The following is a 27,085-nucleotide window of genomic DNA, read 5'->3' as shown; positions in this document are numbered from 1 at the left end:
TTCAGCAGGGGTTTCAGCCCGTCTTCCTTATTTGAACATCCACACCCCACTAATGTTGGGATGCCCTTCTTCCATAGGTCACTAGGCTTTTTACCTCAAGTCCATTAGTTGCCATGGCATTCTTGTGGTCAGACATCTGCTGACGTTACAACTTTAAAATATCTCAAGCTGGTATAAATTGACATCTTGGGGTTACCTGTCAGCAGTTTAGTCATACTTGTTGATTCCAGCATTCTATCTTGTGATATCTTATGATCTAAGTTACTCCTGGTTAGCTGTACATATGGACCTTATGCCTTGATCAGTTTAGCTAAACTATTGTCTGACAGGCCTTCCGACTTGTAGGCTCATTGGGTTACTGCCTTAACTTTGCCTTCCTCAGCAAATACCCTATACCTACAGGGTTCAGAGAAGAGCCATGAGAATGATTAAAGGGTTAGAAAACATGCCATATATGATAGACTCCAGGAGCTCAATCTATGTAGTTTAACAAAAAGAAGGTTAAAGCGTTACTTGATCACAGTCTATAAGTATCTACATGGGGAACAAATATTTAATAATGGGCTCTTCAATCTAGCAGAGAAAGGTCTAACACCATCCAATGCCTGGAAGTTGAAGCTAGACAAATTCAGACTGGAAATAAGGCAAAAAATTTGAACAGTCAGAGTAATTAACTGTTGGATCAACTTACCAAGGGTTGCTGTGGAATCTCCATCATGGACAATTATGAAATCAAGATTGGATGTTTTTCCAAAAGCTCTGCTCTAGGAATTATTTTGGACGACACAGTCATAGGCACTTGTAAATCTCCACTCTGAGTTCGTTCCTCCTTCTAAGAAATTTTCTCTGATGGCTGAGGATCATGTGTGGTTGTGACAGATTTCTGTTTCCAATCTGCCTGAGGTGTCAGGTGATCAGGCTGAAGCCACAGGATCTTTAGGGGAGGAGATGACGAAACACACCAAGGGTCTAAGTTTAAAGCTTTATTAATAAAATAACAGTGGAGAGTGAGGGGTGCTCCCCACGTCACTCAGAAGAAGGAAGAAAGCGTTAGTGCCTCAAGCCCTAAGCCACTTTCATACTCATACACGCTCTACCCTAGGCTGGCCAAGCCTGGGTGTAACGTAAGAAGAGGGGGAAGGGTGGATAGGAGTTCTGTCCTGGGCCCAGGTTATCTGGGGTCCGCTGCGATCTCCAAATTGCTCCAGCTCTCAGGAGGCTTTTAAGTCCAGGGTTCCTTTGGGGGTGTTTCATTCCGCGACCTCTGTTCCCGGTGCTCTTTGTACCAGTCCAAACCGGCTTTCTGTGGTCTCAACTTTTCCAAAACACATCGGCTCCAGACACACCGGTGGGACTTTGTTTCCCCCCGTGTTGGCCTTCGCTGTCTCGTTCATTTTGGGCTGCTTCCGCAGGTCTGTCTGTTTAGCTGAATTCTCCTTTCTCATGGCTGGTTGAGGGGGGGGATCCAGGCCCCCCTCTTTCTTGGCAGGCAGCCGAGCGTTGGCTGTGAGCTGCGGCCTTGGGCTGGAGTCGGTGCTTTATCTTTTGACTGAGCGAGCTGGAGTGTTGAGTTAACCCGTTCTCTGCTCTTTTCCTCCTTCCCCCTTTGGCCTCTTGCTCCCTGCAAGGGAATCTTCCATTCCACACTCACTCACACCTTTGACCCTTCCCAAAACGCGATGCTTGCAACAGTGTTAGCAATATACAATGCTGATCTGCCTTCCCCAGGGGACCCCTTGAGGGAGGGGGCCATTGGGGTGTGACATTGTCATCTGAGGAACCAGAAGTTTTTGCCCTTGAATAGAGGAGGAGGTGCAAAGACTCTGATCTCAAGTGCCTGGGCCACATCCACACCAAGAGTGGAATATATATATGGACAAGCACTTAAAGAAAAAATCCCCAATCCCTTTAAAAGCTGGTTGATTGAAAGGAGGGTTGCCAACCTTACCAGTTTGAAACAAGCCCACACGTGACATGTACAAGCTATAGACACAGGGTCCAAGGGCTTTGACTGATGCGTTTCATTCAAGACTTGCCAACCGCAGACAGCATCTACCAAACTAGCTGATTCTTGCAACTTCACAGCTCATCTAGAAAGCATTGATGAGGCATTATTAAAACTGATTGCATTTCAAAACTTCTCTATGCTCAGAGATCAGTTGCTGGGCTGCCTGCAGATAGCCTGGAAATCTTATCCCATCACAATTTTTATGTGTTTGGAAGCACACCCTAGTGTGAATTATACAATTCTTATGAATCACAAATCAAAACATTGTACATAACTGCTAGGAGCAAATCTATGTGTTTCCTTAAGTCTTGCCACTTTCAGCATAAATCCTGACTTTGATAAATTGGCTGAAGAAAAGAATCAATAACATGCTCCACCTTAGTAATGCTTTAGTTCGAGGCTCTTAGAATGATGATGAAGAAGAATGTCAGTAACAGCAGCTACGCCTTGTGTGGGTCTGTACACGGTGCTGGAGTTCACATTATGATGGTAATGCAGCCCACAAGATGTCAAACAGACAATGCTGCTCATTAAGACAAAAAGGACAAACATCCCAACATAATGCTATTGGAGTGCATTCCTCACACGCAAAATACATGTCATAGTGACAGGAAACACAAACAATGTGCCAACATCCCCCTCTGAAGCAGCAATAGACTTGTATACAGTTGTAGAGAAATCTCTGTATTAACTATCTCTATAAATCTTTATAATGTTGCATTGTGTTATTCTGTATTAAGTATTTTTCTTTATAACATTTTGTATTAAGTATCTTTATGACATTGCATCTTGCATGATGTTATTTTGTATTTCATATGACTTGGCATTGTGCCTCTCTATTTTTATACAACTTTGTATTAGATCCCTATATAAAAAATTGGTAAAAAACTTTGTATCAAATGTTATAGCCCCTAAGGATAGTATAGTTAAAGTAAAAGCCTTTTTTCTAGAAGTAGAATAAAATCTTCCCTCCACTCTGTAATCAATTGCCCTATTAACTGAATGAGGTGTGAATGAGTGAGGCTTGGAAGACACCCACCTCCAGACAGCTACAACAGTTGCAGAGGGAATGAGAGCCAGAGCAAAGGACAATACAACTTGTCAAGTGGGCCCCACAAAGAAGAGCAGACATATTGACGGCCTCAGGGATTAGAAGCAAGCACCTTCTTTAGAAAACACCCTCTTTGAGCAGCATTGGAACAACACCCAGAAAAAAGCAGCACAAAGACCAACGGACACAGACCAATGAACACAGACCCAGATTTTGAATCTGGTCTAGATTTGCATAAAAGGGAAGCTGCTATAAATATGAGGTGTCTTGCAGGAGGACCCCGGGTCTCGTCTTGTCACCATCGGAGCATCGATCCGGATCGGCAGAAGCCCGGCTCCACCCCTCCCCCATCTAACTCACCTGGCCAGTGCAGTTAAGGGGAGCAACTAGTTGGTAACAACAGCAAGACGGAGTGTGTGTGTGTGTGTGTGAATGCATGACTGTGATATATATCTCATATGCATATTGTAGAGTATTAATTAATACCGGTATTACTAATAAATGTGGCGTTTTGCCTTAATCCCCCTGAAAAGATCCTGTATAGTACTTTGAGTACAACACAGTTCCTCCCTCCGCTGGCCCGATTATACTTTATTTAGGCTCTATATTGTTGCCAGCAGCATAGTATCTGAGCATCTAGCTGCTGAGCCGTACCCAGAAGCTCCTCATTCACTTTTCCTGCTACCCAGTGAACTTAACTGCAATTTTAGGTGGATGGAGACAAGATTCAGTTTAAAATAAATTCCTGTGCAATCTTTGCTGAAACCCTCAATTCTGGGTCTCCGTGTGCTTTTCTGTAGGACATCTTCTGTTGAAGCTCTAGGAGAGAGACAGTGAAGTGAACTTTAGCCCACCCCCAGGTCACAACAATTTCTGACAAGCATTTTAAACAAATTCATGAAAATATTTTGGTCAATACCAATTTAAGATGTACTCATCTTTGATTAAATGTGGGACTTTCCCCAATTCTAAATACTATAGGGAGTTCCTGATGGTGTTTAACACATTTACCATATGGAGAACAAATGATTTCCACTATTCTCTCATCATTGCTGATAAGCAGTAACCTGATCCAAGGAGCACTGAGAAGAAAGAAGCCACAGTAATTAAATTCACCCCATGCCAATTTGACAAATTGAGCCCAACGGGAATGTGCATAAATTGAACCCGGCTGATTAATACTCCTGCTATAGGTGTAGTTGCCTCCTCGCCTGGAGTTACTGATTAGGGGAAAGACCTCTTTCCAATATACCAAAGGTGATGTGGTTACATCCACTAGCTCATAGCCGAGCAATACACTTTTGCCTATTATGGCCTTTACAACAGGGCTTATTAGGGGCTGGCTCCCTTGATTGTACTACTGGAGAGGGGGAAATGATTTGCCCACCGGGGCACCTTCAGACACATATTTTTCCCATCTATGAATTGACACCTAATCTATGGCTAAAGTAGTCTCATTAGTCCAGGTTATAAACTTAGAACTATCCCATATCTTGGTTATTAGTAGGGCTGTCAATTAATCGCAGTTAATTCATGCGATTAACTAAAAAAAATACATGGGTGTGTTTTTATTTTTGATGGCGCGTCCCTGGCGAAGAAACATCTCTTCTACCAGAGCCTTAGCAGTGGCAGAACAGCTGTGTTAACCTTTTAAGGGAATTGCTTTCACCCACTTTGAAAGAGATCCACTACCTCCTACCTTTTGTGTAAGAGAGAGTGGTCCCACAAAATCAGTTCAGAGGGCTTAATTGGTCCCCTGATGTCTTTCAAAGGGAACATTTACACCGAGAGTTTTAACTGCAAAGTTGGTTTTACAATATTTTATTTTCCTTGTATAGGATTTAAAATTAGGGATTAAGTCCTTTTGCCTTCCCTTAATCAAAGAAATTCAATGGGAGTGACAGGTTGGATCACAAACATGTAAGAGTCTGTTTACATTACACCCATATGATCCCTTTTTGGAGAATAAATTAGCTTTATTATTTGGACATACAGAGGGTCCATTCGACCTTCTACCTTGAGAACATAAAGGGGCTTGGTAGGGCAAGAGGCTAAAACACTAATACAACATAACAGCGGGATGTGTAAGAGGTGAACCATTTGAGCAGGCAAACCCTCAAATACCAGAAGGACAAACATTTTATAAGGGCATTATATACCCAAACAGAATCCTAAAAGAATACAATTCACATATGAATTGACAATACACCACAACATTCCATTCCAGTACATTATGATTAGCTGAATCAACCTATAATCCAAAAGACCAGGTTAATCCCAATCTCAGTATTAGGAAACACTGAGGTTTGGTAGGGTCTAATCTCAAGATCAGGCCCAGTGTTAGAATTACTATTATGTGGGGAACCTTGACATAGACGGTTGCAACACTCACACTTAGGAAAAGCCTTCCGTAATTGCAAGGTTTTTTAACAGTATTAGCAAATTCGGAAACACTCCTACCCAGCAAGGCTAGATAGAAATAATACAGAATGAGCATCTGAGCATTTATATACTCACACCATCCCTTGCACAAAGACCTGAAAGTCATCCTCGTCATCCTCACCATCACCACCACCACCAGTGGTCGTTGTCTTGGCATCTCCCAAGGCACACAGGTCAGGATAAAACTTTTATAATGGGTTATGCTGACACCACTATGCCTAATGCATGTTCAATAGGGGTTTCAGCCCCTTTTCCTTATTTGAACTTCCACACCCTACTAATGTTGGGATGCCCTTCTTCCGTATGTTACTAGGCCTTTTACCTCAAATTCATTAGCATGTACGTCCATTAGTTGCCATGGCATTCTTGTGCTCAGACATCTGCTGATGTTCCAACTTGAAAATATCTCAAGCTGGTATAAACTGACATTGTGAGGTTACCTGTCAGCAGTTTAGTCAGTCCAGCATTCTATCTGGTGAGATCTTACAATTAAGGCTACGATTCTGTCACGGAGGTCCTGGTGTCTGTCACTTTCGAGGACCACTTCTGGGACAGGGCTGGAATAGCTGTCAGCCCCGGGGCTGCTGGAGCAGCAGTTGCCAGAACAGCTGATCAGCGGTCAGCCCGGGGCCAACAGAACAGCTGTCTGGTGGCCAGCCCCGGGGCCGCCGGAATAGCAGTCCCCAGCCTGCAGGAGCAGCAGCTGTGATTGGGTCAGCCCCTGCTGCAGGAGTAGCACCGCTCTCTTTGTCCCCCTCACCCGGGTATTTTTAGTACAAATCAGGGACAGGTCACAGGCTTCTGTGATTTTCTGTTTATTGCCCGTGACCTGTCCCTGACTTGTACTAAAAATACCCATGACAAAATCTTAGCCTTACTTATGATCCAGGTTTACTCCTCATTAGCTGCTTATGCTAAGGCTTTTTGGGCCCTGTGCCTTGATCAGTTTTAGCTAAACTATGTCTGACAGGCCCGGAGGCTTGTAGGCTCATTGGGTTCCTGCCTTAACTTATACCTATGCCTTCCTTGGCAAATACCTACACCTACAGGCTAGCTCTGAAGATGGGGGTAACATGGCAGGAACCCCTAGAAGAAAGGACAACTCACCCTGAGTATGGCCTTACTAGATAGGCAGGGATCTAAGGATGGAGCCAGGGCCGGCTCCAGCATTTCTGCCACCCCAAGCAAAAAAAAAAAAAAAAAAAAGCCACGATCGCGACCGGCAGCGGCAATTGGAAAAAAAAAAGCCGCGATCGGCGGTGGCAGTTCAGCGGCAGGTCCTTCGCTCCTAGAGGGAGTGAGGGACCTGCCGCCCCCGAATTGCTGCAGGTGCCGCCCCTCTCCCTTGGCCGCCCCAAGCACCTGCTTGTTAAGCTGGTGCCTGGAGCCGGCCCTGGATGGAGCTATCAATGCCTCCTGTAAGTGGAAGTCCTTCAGATACTTCTTCCGGTTTTCCATATTCTCTGTATCCATCCAACAATATTTGTAGACTGTATCGTCACAGAGCACCTGCTGAGTGCAGCTGTTACAAACACTCCTTGCTGGGGAGTGACTCTCACCAAGATACATGGAACACAGCAAATACATTGGTCCGTGGCAGACTCTGACTCTTGCATGATGGACACTTCTTACAGCCAGCCACTTTGCCACGGTAAGCCATGGTTCAAAACCAGCAGCGAACAAGGCCTGATCACAAGGCAGCCCTGGCAGTAGGCAATACAAGGGACAGAAAAGATCTGGTTTCAAAAACCACCAGAGAAGAGAGTAGATCAACATAAACCCCCATAATTGTCCTGAAACGAACAATGTGTTTCTAAGAACAATTGCCAGAAATACAGTGGGCACTACAGAGAGAGAGAGACTCAGAATGCCCGGAGCTAAATGGTGCTGGAAGGAGGGAGGTTGGGTCTGCACAACCTTTTATAGCCTAGAAGGAAGTGACTATCCCATAAGTGAGGATCAGCCAAGGCAATTCTCAAAGGTCAGAAACATGATTTCAATGCACATTTAAACTGACTATAGGAGTCACAAAAAAAGGGTCTAAAACTGGTTGGCAGAAATATGTTGAAGCAGAGTAAGTGAATTACATCAGTACAGTATCTGTCTTCCTGCAGATTCTGTTGGCACGCTTACTTGAATCCATTTGTGATGGTATGCTTAAGCCTGCCAAGGAAGCCGACTACATGATCTGATCTTATGCCAAGCTCCTATTAACAACTGCATTTTCTATTGATGCCAGGATGTTCATTAACTGGGATCCATAATTACAAAGAATGTAGAGACACCATTTTCCATCACTTGCCAGTTGTAACCTAAACCTGACCTTAGAATGCTTTATTCTTAGCAAAAATTCACAGAATAATCATCTTGCAAATGACTGTTGTGCTACAGCATAGATATAATCAAGCAGAGGGGCAGAACACTAGAAATGCCTGTAGATCGCTTTTGCCCAGGGAGTAAAGCATTCCCAATCAGGATTGGGGGGCGCCTTGTGCTTGGTGCTGTTCAAATTCAGACACGCAGACAGGGCATCCAGCTCTGAAAGCTTATAACCTAACTTAAGGCAAGTGAGCAACACACAACAGGAGGGAAGATGCAGGAAGAGTAATCAAAATACATGGCTACATAAGCTAGAAAGTGCAAAATGTGGGTAAATCCAAATCAATAACTTTTTAAGGGATTCTAAAGCCAGCAGGGACTGTTGTGATTACGTAGCCTGAGCTCCTGTGTAGCACGGGCCGGAGAACTTCCCCAGAGTAATTACAGAGCAAAAAGTACAATTTGGTTTAATCAGATCCCATCTTTTGCTGGGAGGTGTAACACAGCGGCTGTACGTGCACTTGAAAAGTGTGCTGAGAGTGCATCTCCACATACGAGTGCTACACACAGCTTCCTCCCTAGGAACCCACGTCTATCCATAGCTCCGGTGGAACACCACTCCCACCCCCACCCTTTGGAAGAGGGAATCCGTGAAGTGAGATTCATCACTACACTTGGGGGGATCAGGGAGTTTTCCAGTCAGATATCAAATCTCTCTTGTGGTTTGGAGTCACACCTTGACCATGCACATGCTGGGTCAGCTTTGAACAGCATTGCACTGTATGAACTATACCACTCGAGTGTTTGGATTCTGTACCTCTGTGCCAAACAGTCGAATGAGGGGATTGTGACAAAACCCAAGAAACGTTCATACAACCCAAAAATATGAAATGAAGAGGCTTTAAATCTGCTAGCAGTAATCCAGTGTATTACAGTAACCTTATAACGATTATAAGTGGATAAGATTTCTCAAAAGCAGTTACTCTAATGCCATTTAATCAGTACGGAGACTTTCCTGGAGAGGAAGGAAGATGATGTTCTTTTTGGTGAATAAGGAGAGAGAGCCCGTGGAGCACATGCCTTTGAACATCACACGCCATTTCCTGGAGTACAAAGTTAAGGTATCATGGAATCCATTTAAACGAACATCTGATAAGCAGTAATGAAAAAATACATTGTCTTTGTATGAAGCCATAATTTACATATTAACACTGAAAAACCTTTTGATTCCACCTAATTTGTTCACACACAGAATCTTTCAATATTTAATATAAAACAAACTATTCTCACAAGCAACTGTCAAAGCCACGAGAGCTTGTGCACTGTGATGTTCTACTGTATTATAACAACACAAAACTACAAAAATAAGATGTTACATTATTTGTAAAATATATTCATTTGCTTGCAAAATGACTTACGGATTCAAACTTTTAAATTACGCAATAAAATGTTACATTCTGGTTAATACTTTACAGAGAAATAGATGTTAATTCTGTTCTGATGGAGAGCAATATTCTCTGAACCAGGAATTAGCTAAGCCAATTCATAGTATTTTCCAGTTTCTGGATCAAAGTAACAGTTTAGACATGGATCATACAAAAGAGTCAGAACTTCCTCATCCTCCTCAGCACTGAAGTCATCTTCACCTGTGTGAAGGGAGAAAAATAAGAGTAAAATTACCCTGCTAGTCACTCTTGAAACACAGCAAAAGCACCCTTCTATCACAGATGACAATCTGGCAGAGTGCCTCTTTAGGAGGGTGTAATCTCTTGGTTTTTGTGCAAAATACTAAAATTGTTACCGTTGAGGTTAACATTTATTCCTGTTTTCATTTGTGTTTCTAAAGGTTTATATTTATTGAGGTAAAATTATAATGCAAAGTTTGCCTAAGAACTGAAAGCACAGACAGTTTGCTGGAATAGTATATTAAAAGTTGGTCTAAAAATCTATCTATTGATAATGGGTCAAAGTACTCCTAACGGAGATCTTTCTCAAAGAATTGCTTAAATAATTGTATAATAGTATGCATAAAAAAGTACAGCGAACCAGCTCTTAATCTGTGAAAATGAAATTGCATTAACCATGAAAATGTTATAGATGAAAGAATCAGATAATCTAACGTAAAGCAAAAGGTCTTGATTTAGAGATTTGATCCTTGCTATGCTTGTCTCAGACAATTTACCTTTAAGCTTGCTAACTTATTATTTAATTTGATCAGATTTCTGTTGTTGAAAGTTATAAATGCATTAAATATAAGTAATTAAGTATGTACAAAATATTTCATTAATTGGCTTTAAACAGGTGGGTGGAGAAATTCTGTGTCAAAACTAATTTAACAAATTTATTACAATGTCAGTAGTGCTGTAATAGGTAAAGTTGGCATTTCTTTGACTATAAACTCCTTGTGTATTGGATCACGCTTCAAGTTGGTAAACAAACTTATCCAAAATGTTATTGGTTTGGGAACCAGAGATAGTGTTATTCTGATAAATCTTTTTTATGTATAGAGCAGCAGAAATAACAATTTAGATCCTGCTCCAGATTTTGCTATCCCTAAACCAAAAATGGGTTCATTTAAAAAATGTATAAAATTTGTAAGTAATTAGTCCTTAAGTATAGTGAGGCAGTGCACCATTTTGAAAAAAACCCACAGCAAATAAACTATGAAACGTTCAAGAAATGTAACCGAAAATTAATTTCTACACATGCACTATGATGACTGCATTTCCCACGGTCTTGACATCATACTGGTCATTACATCATGACATTATAGGTGCATTACAGTTTTGTTATAACAGTAAAAAGATGTCAGTGCAAGTCTCTGGAAACCAAAGTTACAATGCAAAAACAAAAGTTTGGTGATCATGTGCGCCAAATTCTGATGTCAGTTACGCCGTATAGATACATAGTGCATGGAATCCACTGATCTAACCACTGTTGCCCATTCCCAACTTCTGGCAAACAGAGACTAGGGCCACTTCAGAGTTTTTGCATCCCAGGTTTTGCATCCCCGCCCATCCTGGCTAATACCCATTGATGGATCTATCCTCCATGAACTTTTGCTATTGGCTTCAATGGGGCCAGATTTTCACCCAGTAACTCTACTAGAGAACATGGTCAGATGACACGCAAGAAAATTTAGCAATGCTTCATTTCACTAAAAGGATTAACGTCAATTCAGTTTCTACTAACACTAAAGAAGTTTGTTACTGCTAACACAAGCAATATGCACCCTTACTACAACTTCCTGGTTCCTAGACTTTACAGTATGTTAGACATTTTGTAGAAAAACTTGCATCTTGCAAGATAACGCCATTAGTGATTTTTTTTCCAGGTATCAGAACAGCCAATAAGAATTGGGTCTACCTCAGTTCCAACAACTACTGAAATACAAGGTACAGAGGAATTGGAGTACATTTTTATAATATTTCTACTGCTTTCTGGCAATTCAACATTTCTATTTCTTGAATGTCAGTTTGTACATTAACCCTGATGTACAAGATTGTAATGTAGAAGTCTGAATTTTCTAGCCCATCATCCATTACAGGCGAAGGGCGTATGAAAACTCTCAGCACCGAAGAGTTAATAGGATGCAGTCAGCTAATAAATCAGTTTAAATCTAATATTTTGAGCATTATGTTAACTGCAAGAATGTTTTTAGGATATGGAAATCAATTTTTAGCCCCAAGTACAAGTACACTGATAGCGCTAAAGATGGATATGTACTATAAACATTTTGTATAGTAAAGTTCTTTTCTCAGTTCTGTCTTTTATAAAAGCTAAATGTAAGTTATGATATATAACTTTTTGATAGGAAACAATTCACAGTTGAATGCAATCTGTATCTTGCATTTCATCCTAAATGTTTGCCTCTTGCTCAGAACAGTAATGCAAATCATGTGGTTTGTATGCACTGCTACCTCATAATAAGTAATAGCCTGTTATGCTAACAGCACCAGTTTCACAACACTCAGAATCTATTTACAGCTGGGATTGCACTACGATATATAGGTTATATGATCAGGTGGCCAAAAAATAGGCTGGTGTGTTAGATGCGCACAGAAATACAGGTTACTTGCCTGTACGGTAATTAGAGTTCTTTGAGATGTTTGTCCTCGTGGGTGCTCCCCATCAGGGCACACTTGATGAGAGATTTTTCATCAACAGTGTCAGTGGGTCTGCACCTGCACCCCACACAGCCTTGTGGTCTGGAAAAGGGCATATAGGGAGGTGTAGTCTTGCCATCGCTCCACTTCTTTCTCAGCTACAAAGCCCAGCAGCAGGACTCCGCATCTGAGGGAAAGAGGGCAGGTGGAGCAGCACCTCTAGAGACAAAACATCTGGAAGAACTCTAGTTACTGTACAGGTAAATAACCTCTCCTTCTTCAACACTGAATTTCGTCTCCCATTTTGTTGCCCAATCTCCCAGTTTTGTGAGATCCCTTTGTAACTCTTTGCAGTTTGCTTTGGACTTAACTATCTTGAGGGCCACAACAGCGGAACAGGCATATTTGAGAACTTGTCAGTTCTCTGCATCTGTGAAGGCGGATGAGAGCTGCAGCAGGACGGAGACCTCCAGTTGTCTCAGACTCCCCTGCCACTGGGTCCAGGGCTCCTTCCTGTCAAGTTTCGTGAGGTTGTTGCCTGCACACTGGCTCCCCCACGTTAAAAGATGTCATGCAGAGGCCTCTGCCAAGGGTGTTAACATCTCTCACTATCGAAGTCCTGTGGTGATGGATGAGTGGTGGTGGAAACAGAAGCACTGAGCTTTGGGAGTCCCTACTCACAAATCTGCATGCAGGTGGCGGCCGTGTGTTGGTCATCTTGCACTTGGACTTGTGAGACAGAAGTGCAATTTCGGCAGCTGCCACTGTGACTGAGCAGTCCTTTTCATGATCCCGTCTGCTCATCCTGAAAGGGGAAGGGTCTAGAAAAGGTGCCCTGAACATAGGCTGTCTCAATGCTCTCCTGGCTGGCTGGCCGTGTCCACCGGGATTACTCTATCTATGCTCAGAACATCCAAAGCAAAATAATGAAGTTCACCACTTGGAACGTTCGCACTTTCATGGATTCCCCGAACAGTGACTGTCCTAAAAAAAGAACTGCCATAATAACTAGAGAACTTGAAAGATTTGACATCAATATTGCTGCCCTACATGAGACCCGTTGGGCAGATGAAGACCAACTGCAAGAAGATGGAGGTGGCTATACCTTCTTTTGGAAAGGAAAGACATCTGAAGAGAGGCATAGTCATGGGGTTGGTTTTGCCATCAAGAACAAAATTGCTAACCAGCTTTTAGAACTCCCTATGGGTATTAACGAATGTCTCATGACTCTTCATCTTAAACTCAGTAACAACCAGTCTCCCATGGTCATTAGTGTGTACACTCCCAAACTGGATGATGACGAAGACAACAAGGAGCAGATCTACTGTGCTCTTGATGAAGTTCTCACTGCCACAGCCAGGGAAGACAAGCTTATCCTCATAGGTGACTTCATGGGTGACATCCTGAACTCTGGAGAGACACCATTGGGAAAGACGGGCTGGGGAAAGTTAACTCTAATGGCATTCTTCTCCTCAGCAAATGTGTGCAACATGATTTGCTTATCACAAAACCATCTTTAGAAAGAGGGACACATATAAGACCACTTGGAAACACCCATGTTCCGAACACTGGCATCTTCTTGACTGTCATTGTCAGAGCCTGTGATCATACTGATGTCCATATTACATGAGCCATGACAGCTACGGATGACTGCTGGACAGACTATCGTTTAGTCAGATCAATCATGAACATGCGGCTTGCACCATAACACTGTAAACAACTAAAAGGAATATGGAAGAGATTTAACATCAAGGCACTTCAAAATCACGCTAGTCACGGGACCCTTCAGCAACAGCACATTGAGAGGCTCTCTGACCTACCTGACAACATCAATCACATCCAAACACATTGGGAGATTTTAGAGGTCCTGAGCTCCCCCATCTCCTACTGAAGGGAACAGGATCTCCAGCTGGTCAGCATCTCAGAAAACGAGGCTGAATGGATGAAATGTTGCCTCATTTACATCAATGGGAGTTTTGCCACTGATTTGAATGGAGTCAAGCTCACTTTACATGTCTGAAGTCGGGCATCTAAAAACGGAGGTGCTCCGAGGCCATTTCTGAAAATTTGGCTTTAATTCTTCTCTAAACTCAGAGGCAGAAGCTTTTCATTATTTATTGTTTGAATGACAATAGTGCTGCCATGTTTATACAGTTACCAGAGCCTAGAGCACAGGTATAAAGACAGCCTCCTATTTTACACAAAAGGGTTTTCACTCTATTCCAGGTTTTAGTACCTGAAAACTGCTCACTATAGGCAAACATGGGCCAAATTTTGACCTGGTGTCTGTGGTTGTAACTCTACTGGACCCATTGTCAGATGAGCTGCACATGTAGCAGAATATCCCTAATGTTTTGTCCAATATGATCTTTGACAATAGGCAAGGTGCTCAGACCTGTATTGTAATGATGTGCTTCAGAGTTAATTTATAAATACTGCCAAGAGCTGCAGCCTGAGCAACAAGACTGTTTAGCATGGCCCTTAGAGTTCTCTTTTATGAGCAGTTAAGGCAAGTAAACTGATGAAAAAAGAGGCAAGTTCCAAAGAGTTTTACATGTGAGTCATTTACTACCCAATTTTTTCATATGAAAGATATCAAATAAAATTTAATGGATTCTAAATCATAAACATCAATGACCAAAGGAAAATAAAACTTTTAAAGATATCAAACATATTGGCTCAAATTTTGCTCTCAATTACATCTCTGCAACACTATTGACTAGAAGTCTATTTCTTGTGACGCCTGGATACATCTCTGGATATGTTTCTAAAGGAGCACATGCTTAAGAATGTATTGTAAACTTTAAAGTGCAGTGGTTTTTATGGAATATTTGCCATTTGGGTATTTCCCTTGCGTTATGCCCAAAATAAAGAATATCTTCCAAATTTTTTATTAACATGAGCAAAATTATATTGACTTTTTTGTTTTAGGATACTGTTAAAGAAGTATATAAAAGATGACAAGGATATTTTGTATGAGTTATAAATAATTACAGGTGTTCATTACTGATATGATTTTGTTATCTTTGGCACTTGGGTATTCATGATTTCAGAGTCATAAAAACTGTCTGTGCTTTCAGTTATTAGGCAAACTTTGCATTATAATTTTACCTCAATAAATATAAACCTTTAGAAACACAAATTCTTGAAGACTGGGCGTTGCTATTTGTACAACTTCCCAAGATAGATTAGAAAATTAATTATTAAACTAACATGTTGTTTAAAATAAAGATTGCAGAGCAGAGGGTGTTGGTATGAACATTCTGATCCCATTCACCAAGCAGTTCAGGAATTTAAGGGTAAGTAGTAGCATGCAGTTCTTCTGTCAGTGAACCTGAGTTAAAGGATTAAGGGAAAAAAACATGCATCGCACTAAAGCTCTAACAGGTTTAAACAGAATAGGACATTTTTGTATAATGTCTTTCATACAAAGTACTGCAAACACCCAGTTACCACTTACAGGTCCAATTTTGTCTTGTTTTTGCAGCTGTAAGGGGTTTGTCCATTCAAGATGGCTACAAGTACATTTAAACACTACTATCGACTCACACACACATAAAATATTTTATCATTAAAGCAAGTTAATTTATGAGCATTTCACAAATTACCTTGGTCAGAGATTCTAGTGAGAATAATAAGGAAAAAACAACAAATTAGCAAATATGCTTCTGTGCCACTTTCTGAACTAAATCTTTCAATTTTCAACCTTATGGAAATTCTAGGGTTACTGCAGCAAGTTTTGGATTCCATAATACTGACATCAAGAATCATCTCAGGCCCCTATCAGAAATATATGTCTAACATGCTTTTAACTCAAGGATTACTGTCCCATTCTCTTTGGTTTATTTAGGCCACTTAACATAACATATTATTCGATTCTTCAAAGCAAGGTCCCCTCTTGACAGCAGAGTTCTATTTTGCTGTCATAAGCAATCACAAATGTACACCTATGAAAAGATTCCCAATTTGAGGGGCAAAATCTATTTTAGACAGTAAATCACTGAGACATGTTCATCCCTTGGGCAGCCAAAATACACAGCTGAGATTTATGAGATCTCACACTGAATTCTCTGTACCTGGTGAAAAATGTAGGAACCTCTTCTATTCCCTAGGGTAGCAGAAAAGAAAAAAGGACCTTTGTGGAAAGAGATGTATTTATTTTAATTCTATTGTTGTTCACTGTCCTATTTCAGGACACGTTCTTTGTCATCCTCCAGCCAGAGCCGGATTTAGGGATGCTAGGCTCGGAGTGCTGTTTTTGTTGTTAGCGACAAAAGAGAAAATAGAATGTTTGAAGTAACATGTTTCAGGTATTCCGTATGTGGATTCATTTTTCACTAACCTTCTAGAATGTTCTGGACCTTTGTAGAATCTCATGGAACCTTCCAGCCTTTCTGAGCATACATTTTCCTCAAACCTCCTAAAATGCTGTCATCCATGCCCCTGTGGGTATCTAAGGGGCGGGGCGTCGCTAGTCAGTCAGTGAGGCATAAGAACGAAGTGAGAGCCCAGCTGCGATATTGTGAACCTTGTTTTATTGTGTAATTGTGAAAGTGTACTTGTGTTTTAAGATTTGGAGAGTGTAAGTAGCAACTAATAAAGGACATATTTAATGAGACGCCAGAGGTATCTGTCAAACCCCTGTCTATGCAGCAATATAAAAGAAATACCGTTACTTCTTTTGCTATACTTAACATGTAATGTTTGATGACTTTCTAAGACTGTGGAACACAGACTTTTGCTCTCCCTAATACTGTCTGTTTTCCCCCGTAGAAAATAAAAGATGCCCCCGAAGAAGCCTTCAGGAGCTCAGTATAGGAAGCGAAAAGCTCAGTTGCAATCTAGTTTGCAGCAAGGGGCAAATTTTACAGAGCCTATGACAGGGATAAATTATGCATGCAAATTGTGCATCAAAGTCATGAAATAGGCTACAACTGCAATAAAAATACGGTATGTCAAAGTTTAACAAATGGAGGGTGGGCACCAAAGACGCTTCTCGCTGGGAGCACCATTTGGTCTAGGACCAGACCTGCCTCCAGCGAAGAACTGTAACATATGGGTGCTGCTATCATTGTAGGTGATGACTCACCATTGTTTAACAGTGCTCAAGAGCCACACCAAGCTTTCATTTAGGACATGATCTGAAATCTTTACTTACATAAGCAATTCTTACTCATCAGAGTAGTTCCGTTTAATTAAATGGAGCTATTCTTGTGTGTAGGGATTACTTGCATGAGTAAAGGCTGCAGCCTCACGTTTACACATCTCTCCTTCATGGACTCTCCATTCCTACCTCCTTCTCCTCCAGCAGCAACGTCCTCTTTCAAAATGAACAGGATGCATTTCCTTCCAGAGCTAATCCATACTGCTCTTGATTAGCAGACAACAGTCACTATGCAAATGAATTCTCCACTTATCAGAGACAGAAAGTGTCCTTGTCTGACTCTACCAGTCTGAGCTGAGAGTAAGAATCAGAGGACTTAAAAGAGTCAGACCAGAATCTACTCCATGGAAGTGCAACCAAATGACCACATTGACTTCCTTGCAGAAGTCCGCATTTAACAGCAGTGTGAGAACAATATTGAGCAATACATCTCTGTTACAATTCGTAAATCATTACACATTCTTCACATATTCTCCTCACTGTCCCACTTTTATAAATTCCTACCTGGAATATTTAGACTTGCTGAAGATTCAATATGCTTTGCTAGCTCTTGGCTTGGAAGAATTATGGGGGGGCTGAACACATTTAACCAGTCCCTGAAAAAGATGAATCCAAATGTCAGTCATTCTGAACAAAGTTGTTTTGTTCCTCCCTAAATCTCACAATTAGGGTTAAAACTTTTCATAAACATCTTAGGTGTGGTGAAACAAAATAAATTATGTGCTTTTCACATTTAATAAACTCAATAGCAGCACTCTTCAAAAGTTTGAAAATTAAGGTGTGCTTAGCAGCAAAACGAGTATCTCCTAGGTAGAAATTTCTAAGCAGTTCTACAGTGAGCCCTAAAGCTCACAAAGTAATTTTCCTTCAAGTAAACACATTCACGAATATGTGCATTTAACTATAACAGAAAATATCTGAACAACAAAACCCACCTCTATTTTAAAATTGCCCATTTTATGTGCATTGCATTTTGAGATACTGCTAACACCAAGCACTAAACCAAAACTAATGAAATAAGCACAGTTAACATGCTATATAATGGAATTTCATAATCACAGACAAATACACATTAAAACACATTCATAACAACACATCTATAAAGACTTCTCATGGACTTTCTTGCTAATGGAGCATTTTCTAACGACATTTGATTTTGTTTCTCTAATTATAGCAGAAAGAAAAATTCCTATATGGCAGCAAATTACAGGTTTATATTAAACTGCAACACAGTTAGTTCAATCTATGAATATACTTGCATAATTATATACATACACATATTTACACATGTATACACGTTTGGTCTGATTTTCAAAGGAACATTTGTTTTTATTTACTGCATTATTATTTCCAGAATATATCCAACAAAAGTGATAGGGAAGAAGAATGCTCAGTGTAGTAAAAGAAAAAAAAAAAAAGGGGGGGGGGGAGAAAGGAATAATAACGTACCAGACCCCTATAAATGGGAAAATTATACAACAGTAGCATAAGTCTTGTTACCTACAATCCCTGATGGCAGAGGAAGAGAGCGTAGTAGCACAATCACAGTAAGACCGTACGCTCTTCTGGGCAGGGCCCAGCTTTTTGTTACGTGTTGGTCCCATGCTTAACACAATGGACTTGAAGCCCCTCGGTGCTACTGCAGTACAAACAATAATTCGTACACATACATTCACTAGGACACCTTTTTGTATAATTACCACAGAGCTAAGAAATGCAGAGTTAAATCAAGAACACATTTTACTGGCTGAATATATAGAGTTAGAAGACTCTGGAGAAAGACTTCCCCTGGCCCCAGCTGCTGCAGTGGTGGCACAAGATTTGGTGGGCCTTCTGTAATTAAGAAGGGAGTCTGGGCCAGGTAATCCACGGATGGCTAATTTATCCCTTATTTAACTTGACCTGCTTTTTATGCCTTTGTTGCACTTTGTATTTTCTAAAGCTTTGTGAAATGACTTTCAGGTTATCATGTGTTCATACCAAATCCAGTTGTTCCTATACTGCACTCCATTTGTTGCAGTTGAATGTGGTATGACAGAAAGCATCATATTTCAGGTAATGGAGAATAAAACAGTCCTTTAGGGAAATATGTTTTTTGGTTGCAGACTGAGCTGCAGACGTTTTCACCAACAGCATTTGGGCAGAAGTCGCAGCATCAGCATGCTCCAGTTACCAGGGCAGTTCTTTCAATCAAACCAGCTCCTGCACACCACTAGGGGGCTATGTTTCAATATGGAAAAACAGCTACAAGTAAACTGGCCCATCCGTTTTTACTGCAGATCTCTGGTATTTGTCAAAACTTCCACATAAACCATGAACTAGCCTTAAATGCATTAGAAGCCTTGACATTTGAACATGGAATCCTGATGTGGACCTTGGTAACCAATCCTACTTTATTAGATTAAGGCCATGTCTCCAGACATAAACCTAGATCCCTCCTGTTGGGTCAAGCTGTGCTCAGTGCAAAACTGAAGGCGGCGGGGGAGGGAGGGAAGGGAAGGGACAAAGGTGCCTTTAAAGGTGCCCCCCTTATGTTTGCCTCATGCTGGGGCTGGCTTCGGACTGGGTGGGTTTCTGGCATACGTCAGAGCAATTTCAGGGCTGCTGTAACTAATACATTATTGGTCATGGTCCACATGGGCTGTTCCAACAGCCAGACACAGGGATGTCCTGGGCACGTCCCTATGCCGGAGGCCAGGAGGAAGAGGATTCCTCTGGGCTAGGGGAATGCTCATGAAGCCAGCCAGATCTGCTGGCTTTTCACTACTTTCTGCTGCCAGCTTGGGGCCCATGATCTGGCACCTAATAAATATGTAAGATACTGGTGCTTACAGTACTTTCTGCAAATCCATGCCGACCTGAGATAACACAGGCTAGGATTTGTTTCTGAAAGAGAAACCTGGCAGAGCTCAGTTGGTTGCTGTGGCTGCTAAAATATGCCTTTGCTTTCCTTCTCTCAGTTGGTTCTTGTGCTGCTGGTGCATGTTATTGCTTCCACATCATCTGCTGCTGGTATGTACACACAATCTGGGGTGAATCTGGGGACATACACCTGCTCTTTTGCAGCCAAGATGAAAAAACCTAATTTTCCACCTCAGAAAACACAACTGCTGGGGCAGAACTTCACCAAGTATGATAGAAGATTTAAAGAGAGAGAGATACTGAATTTTCCATCATTTTAATATGTACAAAATAAAATTTGAAATGTTCTTTCATACCATCCTTGTATTTGCACCTAGATGACCAACTTCACAACCAGTCCTTGCTACCACTCAGCCACTGGCCGTGAGGACCAGTCCATGCTCATGACCATTTCTCACTACAACTCTCCACACACACGTTCTCCAAAAACACCCTAAAGAGTATCCAGTTCTACCCAAGTGTCCGAAGTGTCACAGAATGCCAGTGAGGTAAGTGAGTGCACTGTAACCCACAGAGTCACAGCTAAAAACACTTCAGTTGCTGCAATTTGCATTTCTGGTATTATCTACCTCAAGCACAAGTTCTTGAGTTTTTGTGCTACTGCTGGGACAAGGGTTTAATCATAATTAGCTGACATGATGTTTAGTCTCAGATTTGACCAGATTCGTGCTGTGTGGTCAGTCACGATCAAGCATCATGACAGCTAACTTGACTCTTCACAATCACATTCAAACACCACTATGTTCTGAGTGAAGACAAGCTCCAAGAGAAGTTACAGGGGGAATCGAAAGAATATAAAATGCAATGTTTTGCTGGAACATGCATGTTAATACCCTACACCAGCAAAAAACACCACAAAACCTTTAAGGAAGAGTGGTGGGTCAGATCCAGAGAGAGATAGGACTAGACTGTGTCTCATCTGAAAGACAATACCTCCAGCAGGTGCCTATTCATACCCTGCTGGTGCAATGGCCAATTTTTAAACTGCAATAGCTTGGCTCTTTTAATTTTTTTTCTTTTCAATTTAATATTATGGACTTCTTGTTGGCCAAACGTTACTTTTAAAGTTGAAGCCATTCAAACAAATGCATGTTAAAAACTGATCTCATATTTCCACACATGACCAACCCAACCTTTTCCAAAATTGGTAAACAAAATTCATATCTGTGCTGAGATCTTGTCTGCCAACTTTCAGAAGAAAGCAAAGATTTGCAATTGATTGATAAACCTCTAAAAAGTGGGTTTCTAGTAGAGATGCTGACAGATGCTTTGCTCTAGCAGTCAAGACAGGCATTAGGCACACATGAAACTTGTAACCTCTTGGGGCCCAGCTTTCAAGGAAGCACCTAAGACAGCATGTGTGTGTGAGCGGGAGAGAGTATAAGTGAGCTACATTTTTTATAACATTCCTTGTTGAAATCTTTTTTATATCTTTGTATAAAATAAGAAGTCCAGCAGACGACTGGTCATTAGAATGCTTAGCAATGTAGATTGTGGGCTGCATGTCTAATTTATCCTTCATCTTACACTGAAGAAAGAATCGTTTTAGGGTGAATTTCTTAAAGAAGCCAGTTTATCTCCTCAAAACAGAAAAACTAATCAAGCATTTTGATTAATTAGAGACACCCTCTGTTTATGCTATTATCAAGACCTCAAGCTGTAATCAATACAATCAACATGCCAGGACCTATCTATGGCTTTCTTGATAACAAAGTTGAATGCTAAACAGTACACTCTTTGACATTGTGAGTCACATTATGTGACGGTCCAGAAGTGGCAGTTTTCATAAACATTCAAAGTTAGGTTTAGCACTGACTTTGGCATTAAGATTCTTACAGTCATTCTGTAACTTATTTTTCATGTCAAGGTACGTAACAGCATGCACTATACAATTTTACCATCTCGTTCCTTTTTTCCTCCAATATTTGCATCAGAAAATCTGTCTTATAGATTCAGGAAGTAATTATAATATACTGAAAATCACAAGATAGTTGAGTAGCATTTAAAAATGAACATGATCATTTGTATTTCTGTAAACAGCTTCTGTTATAGCTATGTGACAAACTTAATTAATCTTTGCAACAAATTGTGCCGATCAGTAAAGTATGCTTGGGAAACCTTGCCAATACTTTATAACTAGCATGGATACAAAGCCTTTGCCAGTGACAGTAACAGTAGCATATCACAATTGTCACCATTAACAATAGATTGCTAGCAATAGCAGAATTCAGGAGCACTGCAGGTCCCTTCTTGAAATGTTAGAGCTTGCCAACACGATGTGGGAAAGCGCACCACAGGGGTGTGATTTGTAAAGTTAACAGTCCCATGTAGACCCTGTTGGCGTGCTCTAACAGGTACCTATTTCACGCCATGTAGACAGATCTGGACGAGCTCCCCCTCCTGGACACTCACCAGACTGCTTGCTGTGAGGGGATACAACTGCTGGATCCTGTGTGTTTTAAACCTCCAGAATCTGAACTGAGACTAGACTCTGCTGTTGTCCAGGGTCTCTAGACACTCTTGGGGTGTACACCCTCTGTTTAGCAACCCCTCCTGAGAGCTGCAACCATGCTGCCGACTGCCCAGCCCCTGGAACCAGGCTGACCCCTTCCCCTGTAGCTTAAGCACAGCCTCTCCCAGAGCTCCAGCTGTGTGAACGTTCTGGGTCCCAAGGGAACTCTCCAAGGGCACATGCAGCGGTGTAACACAGAAAACACAGACACTTTGCACAGGATTCTAACACCATTGTTCTTTATTTAATCACCCAAGGAATATAAATATCTATACAAAAATAAATCCTTCAAACATGTTCCCGCCTCAGTTTCCTCACCACTCCAAAGCATTCTTTGGGCTAGGGCAGAGCTGTCTAGCGGCATTCAGGATCCTTCTGCTGCAGCACGTGATCTGTGTTCTGAAATGTGGAACTTCCTCTCACCAGCCAGCCTTCTCTGACTAATCCGTCCCCTTCCTCTCTCCTGCCCAAAGCTTCCTTGGTAATTCTGCGTGTCTTTTTTAAATGCCTGCTTTGTTGCCTCTGTCTCTTTGTCTTGTTGGGAACTTTCCACACTTCACTCTCCCCTCCCTACAGATAAGCAGGAGGAAGTAGCTTCTCCTAGGCTCCAGCTAACCCACTGTCCTGCGGTGCTTCACTCTGGATAGGCAGTTGCTCAGTTCTAATGACCCACCATTGTACCTGGTCAGGGAGGGATGTGCTTAAACTTTGTCAGTAATGGTGGATACAAAACAGATAGAGACGCAGTGGCTGATACAGCAACCTCATAACAACGACCTCACAGAATCAACCAAAATTCAGAAATTGTACAGACAGATTTCCCAGATCATCATAGCTTCATACCCTGATTTGCATAGTTGTGAGGCTGGAGCTAGTCAAATAGTAAAAAAATAATAATTAATAAGTACATTTGTGAATGAATATTGGCATATTTGTTCCGCGGATATTTGTTTTTATGAGTATTCAGAAAACTGGTTTATTTGCTCAAAATTATTGTAAAGCCCAAACTTTATATAAGTTTTAGCACATTTGTCTCAAAATCCAAACAGAAAGTGTGTTAGTTATTATGTGCTATTGATTATTCTTCTGCATAAAAAAATTGAGTTGTCCAATCAAGGAGCAGAAAAAATATCATTTGACTTATGTGACCAATCAAACACTGACAATAATGAACAGTAAATAGTTGAAGAGGACTTATGTAGGAATAACTGATAGTTTATGCAATTAAATATCAGCCTATTTCGTGAATATTTAGGAACAACAGATGAGGACAGGTTCATAAATGATTCACAAGCAGATGAAAAGGGCTGAATTAGTCGAGTAACTCATTGGCAATGAATAATTTCACTAACTCTACATTAGGTCAAAACACCCCAATTTGTGGGCCAAAGCTACAAATATATTTTGAAGAAATACAGAAACAAAATGTCTATGTCTCTGGTTAGTATCCATAAAGCACTTGGTAGATGGGATTTCTCATGTGCGTAATGTTAATCACATGTGTAAGCATTTGGATGACTGGGGCTTTACATTGTAATGTATAATGTACATGTAGTTGGAGAAGTCATCTTGTTTTACGGTAACAGTTCCATTAAAATAACAAATGTGTGCTCTTCAAAACTAGTTTTACAGTGACTTTAGGAGCTCTGAAGTCCATTAACAATGAACAACAAGAAAAGATGCTTGTGCTGTGTATGTAACTTCTGGTTCATCTTATATCTGTTCTGGGGATACAAAATGTTGAAATCAAATTTCAGTTACTGCCATCAGCTATGTCAATAATAATGCTGCAGTCATCTTAGTCTTAAACTGTCCATTACTGCCTCTTAAAACACTTCAGTTTTGCTATTTGAACATTCTCACAATTACTTAAATCAAAAATGCCATAAAACCATGAGACATTCAATAGCGTTTATAAATAAATTCCTAATTGAGATAACTGTTCATTTTTTCTCAACTCCAGGTCAGAAAACAACATTTCTATGATGGATAATAGAGAGAATGTGCCGAAGAATAATAGAATGCATTACCTACAAAGATACATAGTATATTTATATACACAAATCAAGGAAAAAGATTTTCAAGTGTACATTTTAATAGAATGCTTAAACAGGACTAAAATACATATGTTGGTATGTCAAATTTTTATTTTGCAATACAAGTTTGTATGACTTGAAAGATATATTTCAAAAAGAAATATCACAATTATTTTAAGGTCAAACTGGCAATATGTTGATGATTAAAAAATGCAAGGCACGAGCTATATTTTATTACTCTCCTAGAATGTTATTGTAGTTTTAAAATATCATTAAATCAGCACAAACCAACACTTATCATTTCCTGCACATTTTTCACAGGGAGCTGCATTCTGACTATGAGTAATCTGTTAATCTGTTCTTTGCCTCACAATCCGTCAAAGTGACAGATTCATTCCATCCCTAATACATAATATCTTCATTTACTGTATGCCTTACTGGAACTTTCTATTTTGCTAGCACAAAGATTTAGAAAATCACAAGCAAATTTACAGAATGTCACAAGCTCTTGGTCTTGCCTCTTGCCTACTATCCACCACTTCTGCAAATCCAGCCGGTCACAGTTCAGGGCAACTGCACTAGTAGTTCCCCTCAGTGGACCACACAGGGCACCCAATTTCGGGCTTCTAGATCCCCAGCTGCTGCCTGTCTTGGGTGGAGACCTGCGTTCCTCTCCCTTCTGACTGGGGTATTTCCAGGCTGCAAGCTCCCTGTCTTTACTGTCTACTTCCCAGCACAGACAAGTTGCCCAAGGACACCTACTGGCTTTCTGTTTAGAGACGGTTAACAGGTGTAATTGCTACAGATGTAAATTACCACACAGCACTTCCTAGTGAAGCCTAATTTATTCTTAAGGTAAAAGGTACTACAAAGAAAACATTAAAAACGTTAAAAGAAACTACACATATTAACAAGTTTACCAGAACGGACCCCAACCCTAACATGGTAGGATCAGTGCTTCAACCCCCCCACCCACGGGGCGTCTGCTGTGGTCATGAGTTCATCACAGCTTCAGCTCAGAACAAGCCCCCAGTCCTTACCATACCCTGAGGACTGGGGCCCGCCGTGACCAGGGGTCCTGTCTATTTGCTGGATCAGGAAGAAAAGGCCCCACAACAGTTTAAAACCAGGCTATTTATCCAAACCCCTTTCTTTGTCTGTTGGTCGCTGGAGAATCCAGTTTGAATTAGTATATGCACATTTCTCCAGGAGGTGGCTTCAAAGTGTTCATAAGGGAGGTAGCAAATTAGCATACCCCCTCCTACTAGGGAACAGAAGGTACATACAGTGCCACAATAACACATACACAATTGCATCTTTAACAAAATGGACCCCAAAGGTATTCAGACTAATTCAATAAGGTTTAATTTAATTCAATAAAGTTTATCTAAATTCCATAAGATTTGTTCAGGATATTACAGGATATTGTCAGTCTGTTACACGGCCAACTAAATGCTCAGTAATCCTAAAGGAAGCAAAGAGATTTTATTTTTAAACCTGACTAATTTAATTTTTAATGACTGACTAATTAAAGAAGAGGTCGATAAAAGTACAAGTGAGATTGTACATGGAGATCCTAATTCAGCTCTTATTAAAGTATCTTTCCATTAGCTTCCATGGAAGCAGAGTCAGGTCCAGACAGAGTAAAGCAGTCATGAACAGATTTAAAATTTTTATTAAGATGATGTTAAAAATAAATAAATAGTGAACAGAGTTTGAGCATAGATGTTTCTGGTTATCAGGGAATAACATACAGATTATCGAGGGTGCAAAGTTTGGTTTAAGATCAGGTGGCATAAGGAATACATAATCTGCAATATCCCTGATTGGGGGTAAACGGTTGATGGGTCAAAGTACAGACATTGAGATAGGAGGGTATGAAGTTCATAGAGTGGTTGTGTTCGGGTGTGGAGTATAATGAGTGGATATGATGATGAGGATGGATTGACCCTCATTTGGTGAGATTTAATGTTTAGGGAGTTTATGGTTCCAGTTCATATAATCCAATGGAGAAGGTCACTTGGTCCCTTTCTCGTAGTGGGAGAACGATGTCACTCTGGCTCACGCCTCCTGGTACTGTCGGTGGCCGGTGATGTGCTCGATGTAGATGTCCCTGGACCAGCGGATGGTGTCTGAGACCATGAGGCGCCGCATGAGACGTGCGTAGCGTTGACCGATCCCGCAGGTCCGCAGCACACGCTCGTTGCAGGGGTCCCAGGCTCCCAGGGCTCTGACAATCAGGGCGTCCATCTGCACCTCATAGCCCTTCGCTCTCAGGGTGTCAGCCGGGGGGGCTACACATGGAGCTAGATCCTCAGCTGGTGCAAACACTGTAAATCGGCGTAGGCACACTGACATCAGTTGGCTTACAGCAGTTGAGAATCTAGCCTATTAAACTAACAGGATTTTCTTTCAATGTCAGCTGTTGATGGATATATTTTAGTAGTTTATTAAAAGCAAAAAGAACACATGCATATTCATTTACATTAGGCTGAAAACAGTAGCGAAAGACCTGACTTGCAGGT

At 41.0% G+C, this 27,085-nt stretch overlaps 1 protein-coding gene across 1 annotated transcript in view; it reads right to left on the bottom strand.

The window, feature by feature from the left end:
• Positions 1–9,220: 9,220 nt before the first annotated feature.
• The window catches only part of CFAP20DC (CFAP20 domain containing), a 154,871-nt gene continuing 137,006 nt past the window's right edge, over positions 9,221–27,085 (bottom strand). The window contains exons 14-15 of the mRNA XM_065408313.1: positions 17,595–17,686; positions 9,221–9,466 (exon numbers count right to left, since the gene is read on the bottom strand). Of these exons, the coding sequence (XP_065264385.1) occupies positions 9,354–9,466; positions 17,595–17,686 (205 nt within the window). The 3' untranslated portion in view covers positions 9,221–9,353. The remainder of the gene's footprint in view (positions 9,467–17,594; positions 17,687–27,085) is intronic.

The sequence above is a fragment of the Emys orbicularis genome, chromosome 7 (genome assembly GCF_028017835.1).
Source record: "Emys orbicularis isolate rEmyOrb1 chromosome 7, rEmyOrb1.hap1, whole genome shotgun sequence".
Lineage (NCBI taxonomy): Eukaryota > Metazoa > Chordata > Testudines > Emydidae > Emys > Emys orbicularis.
Note: the sequence above shows the minus strand (reverse complement) of the source record. Positions and strands in the feature narration are given on the sequence as shown.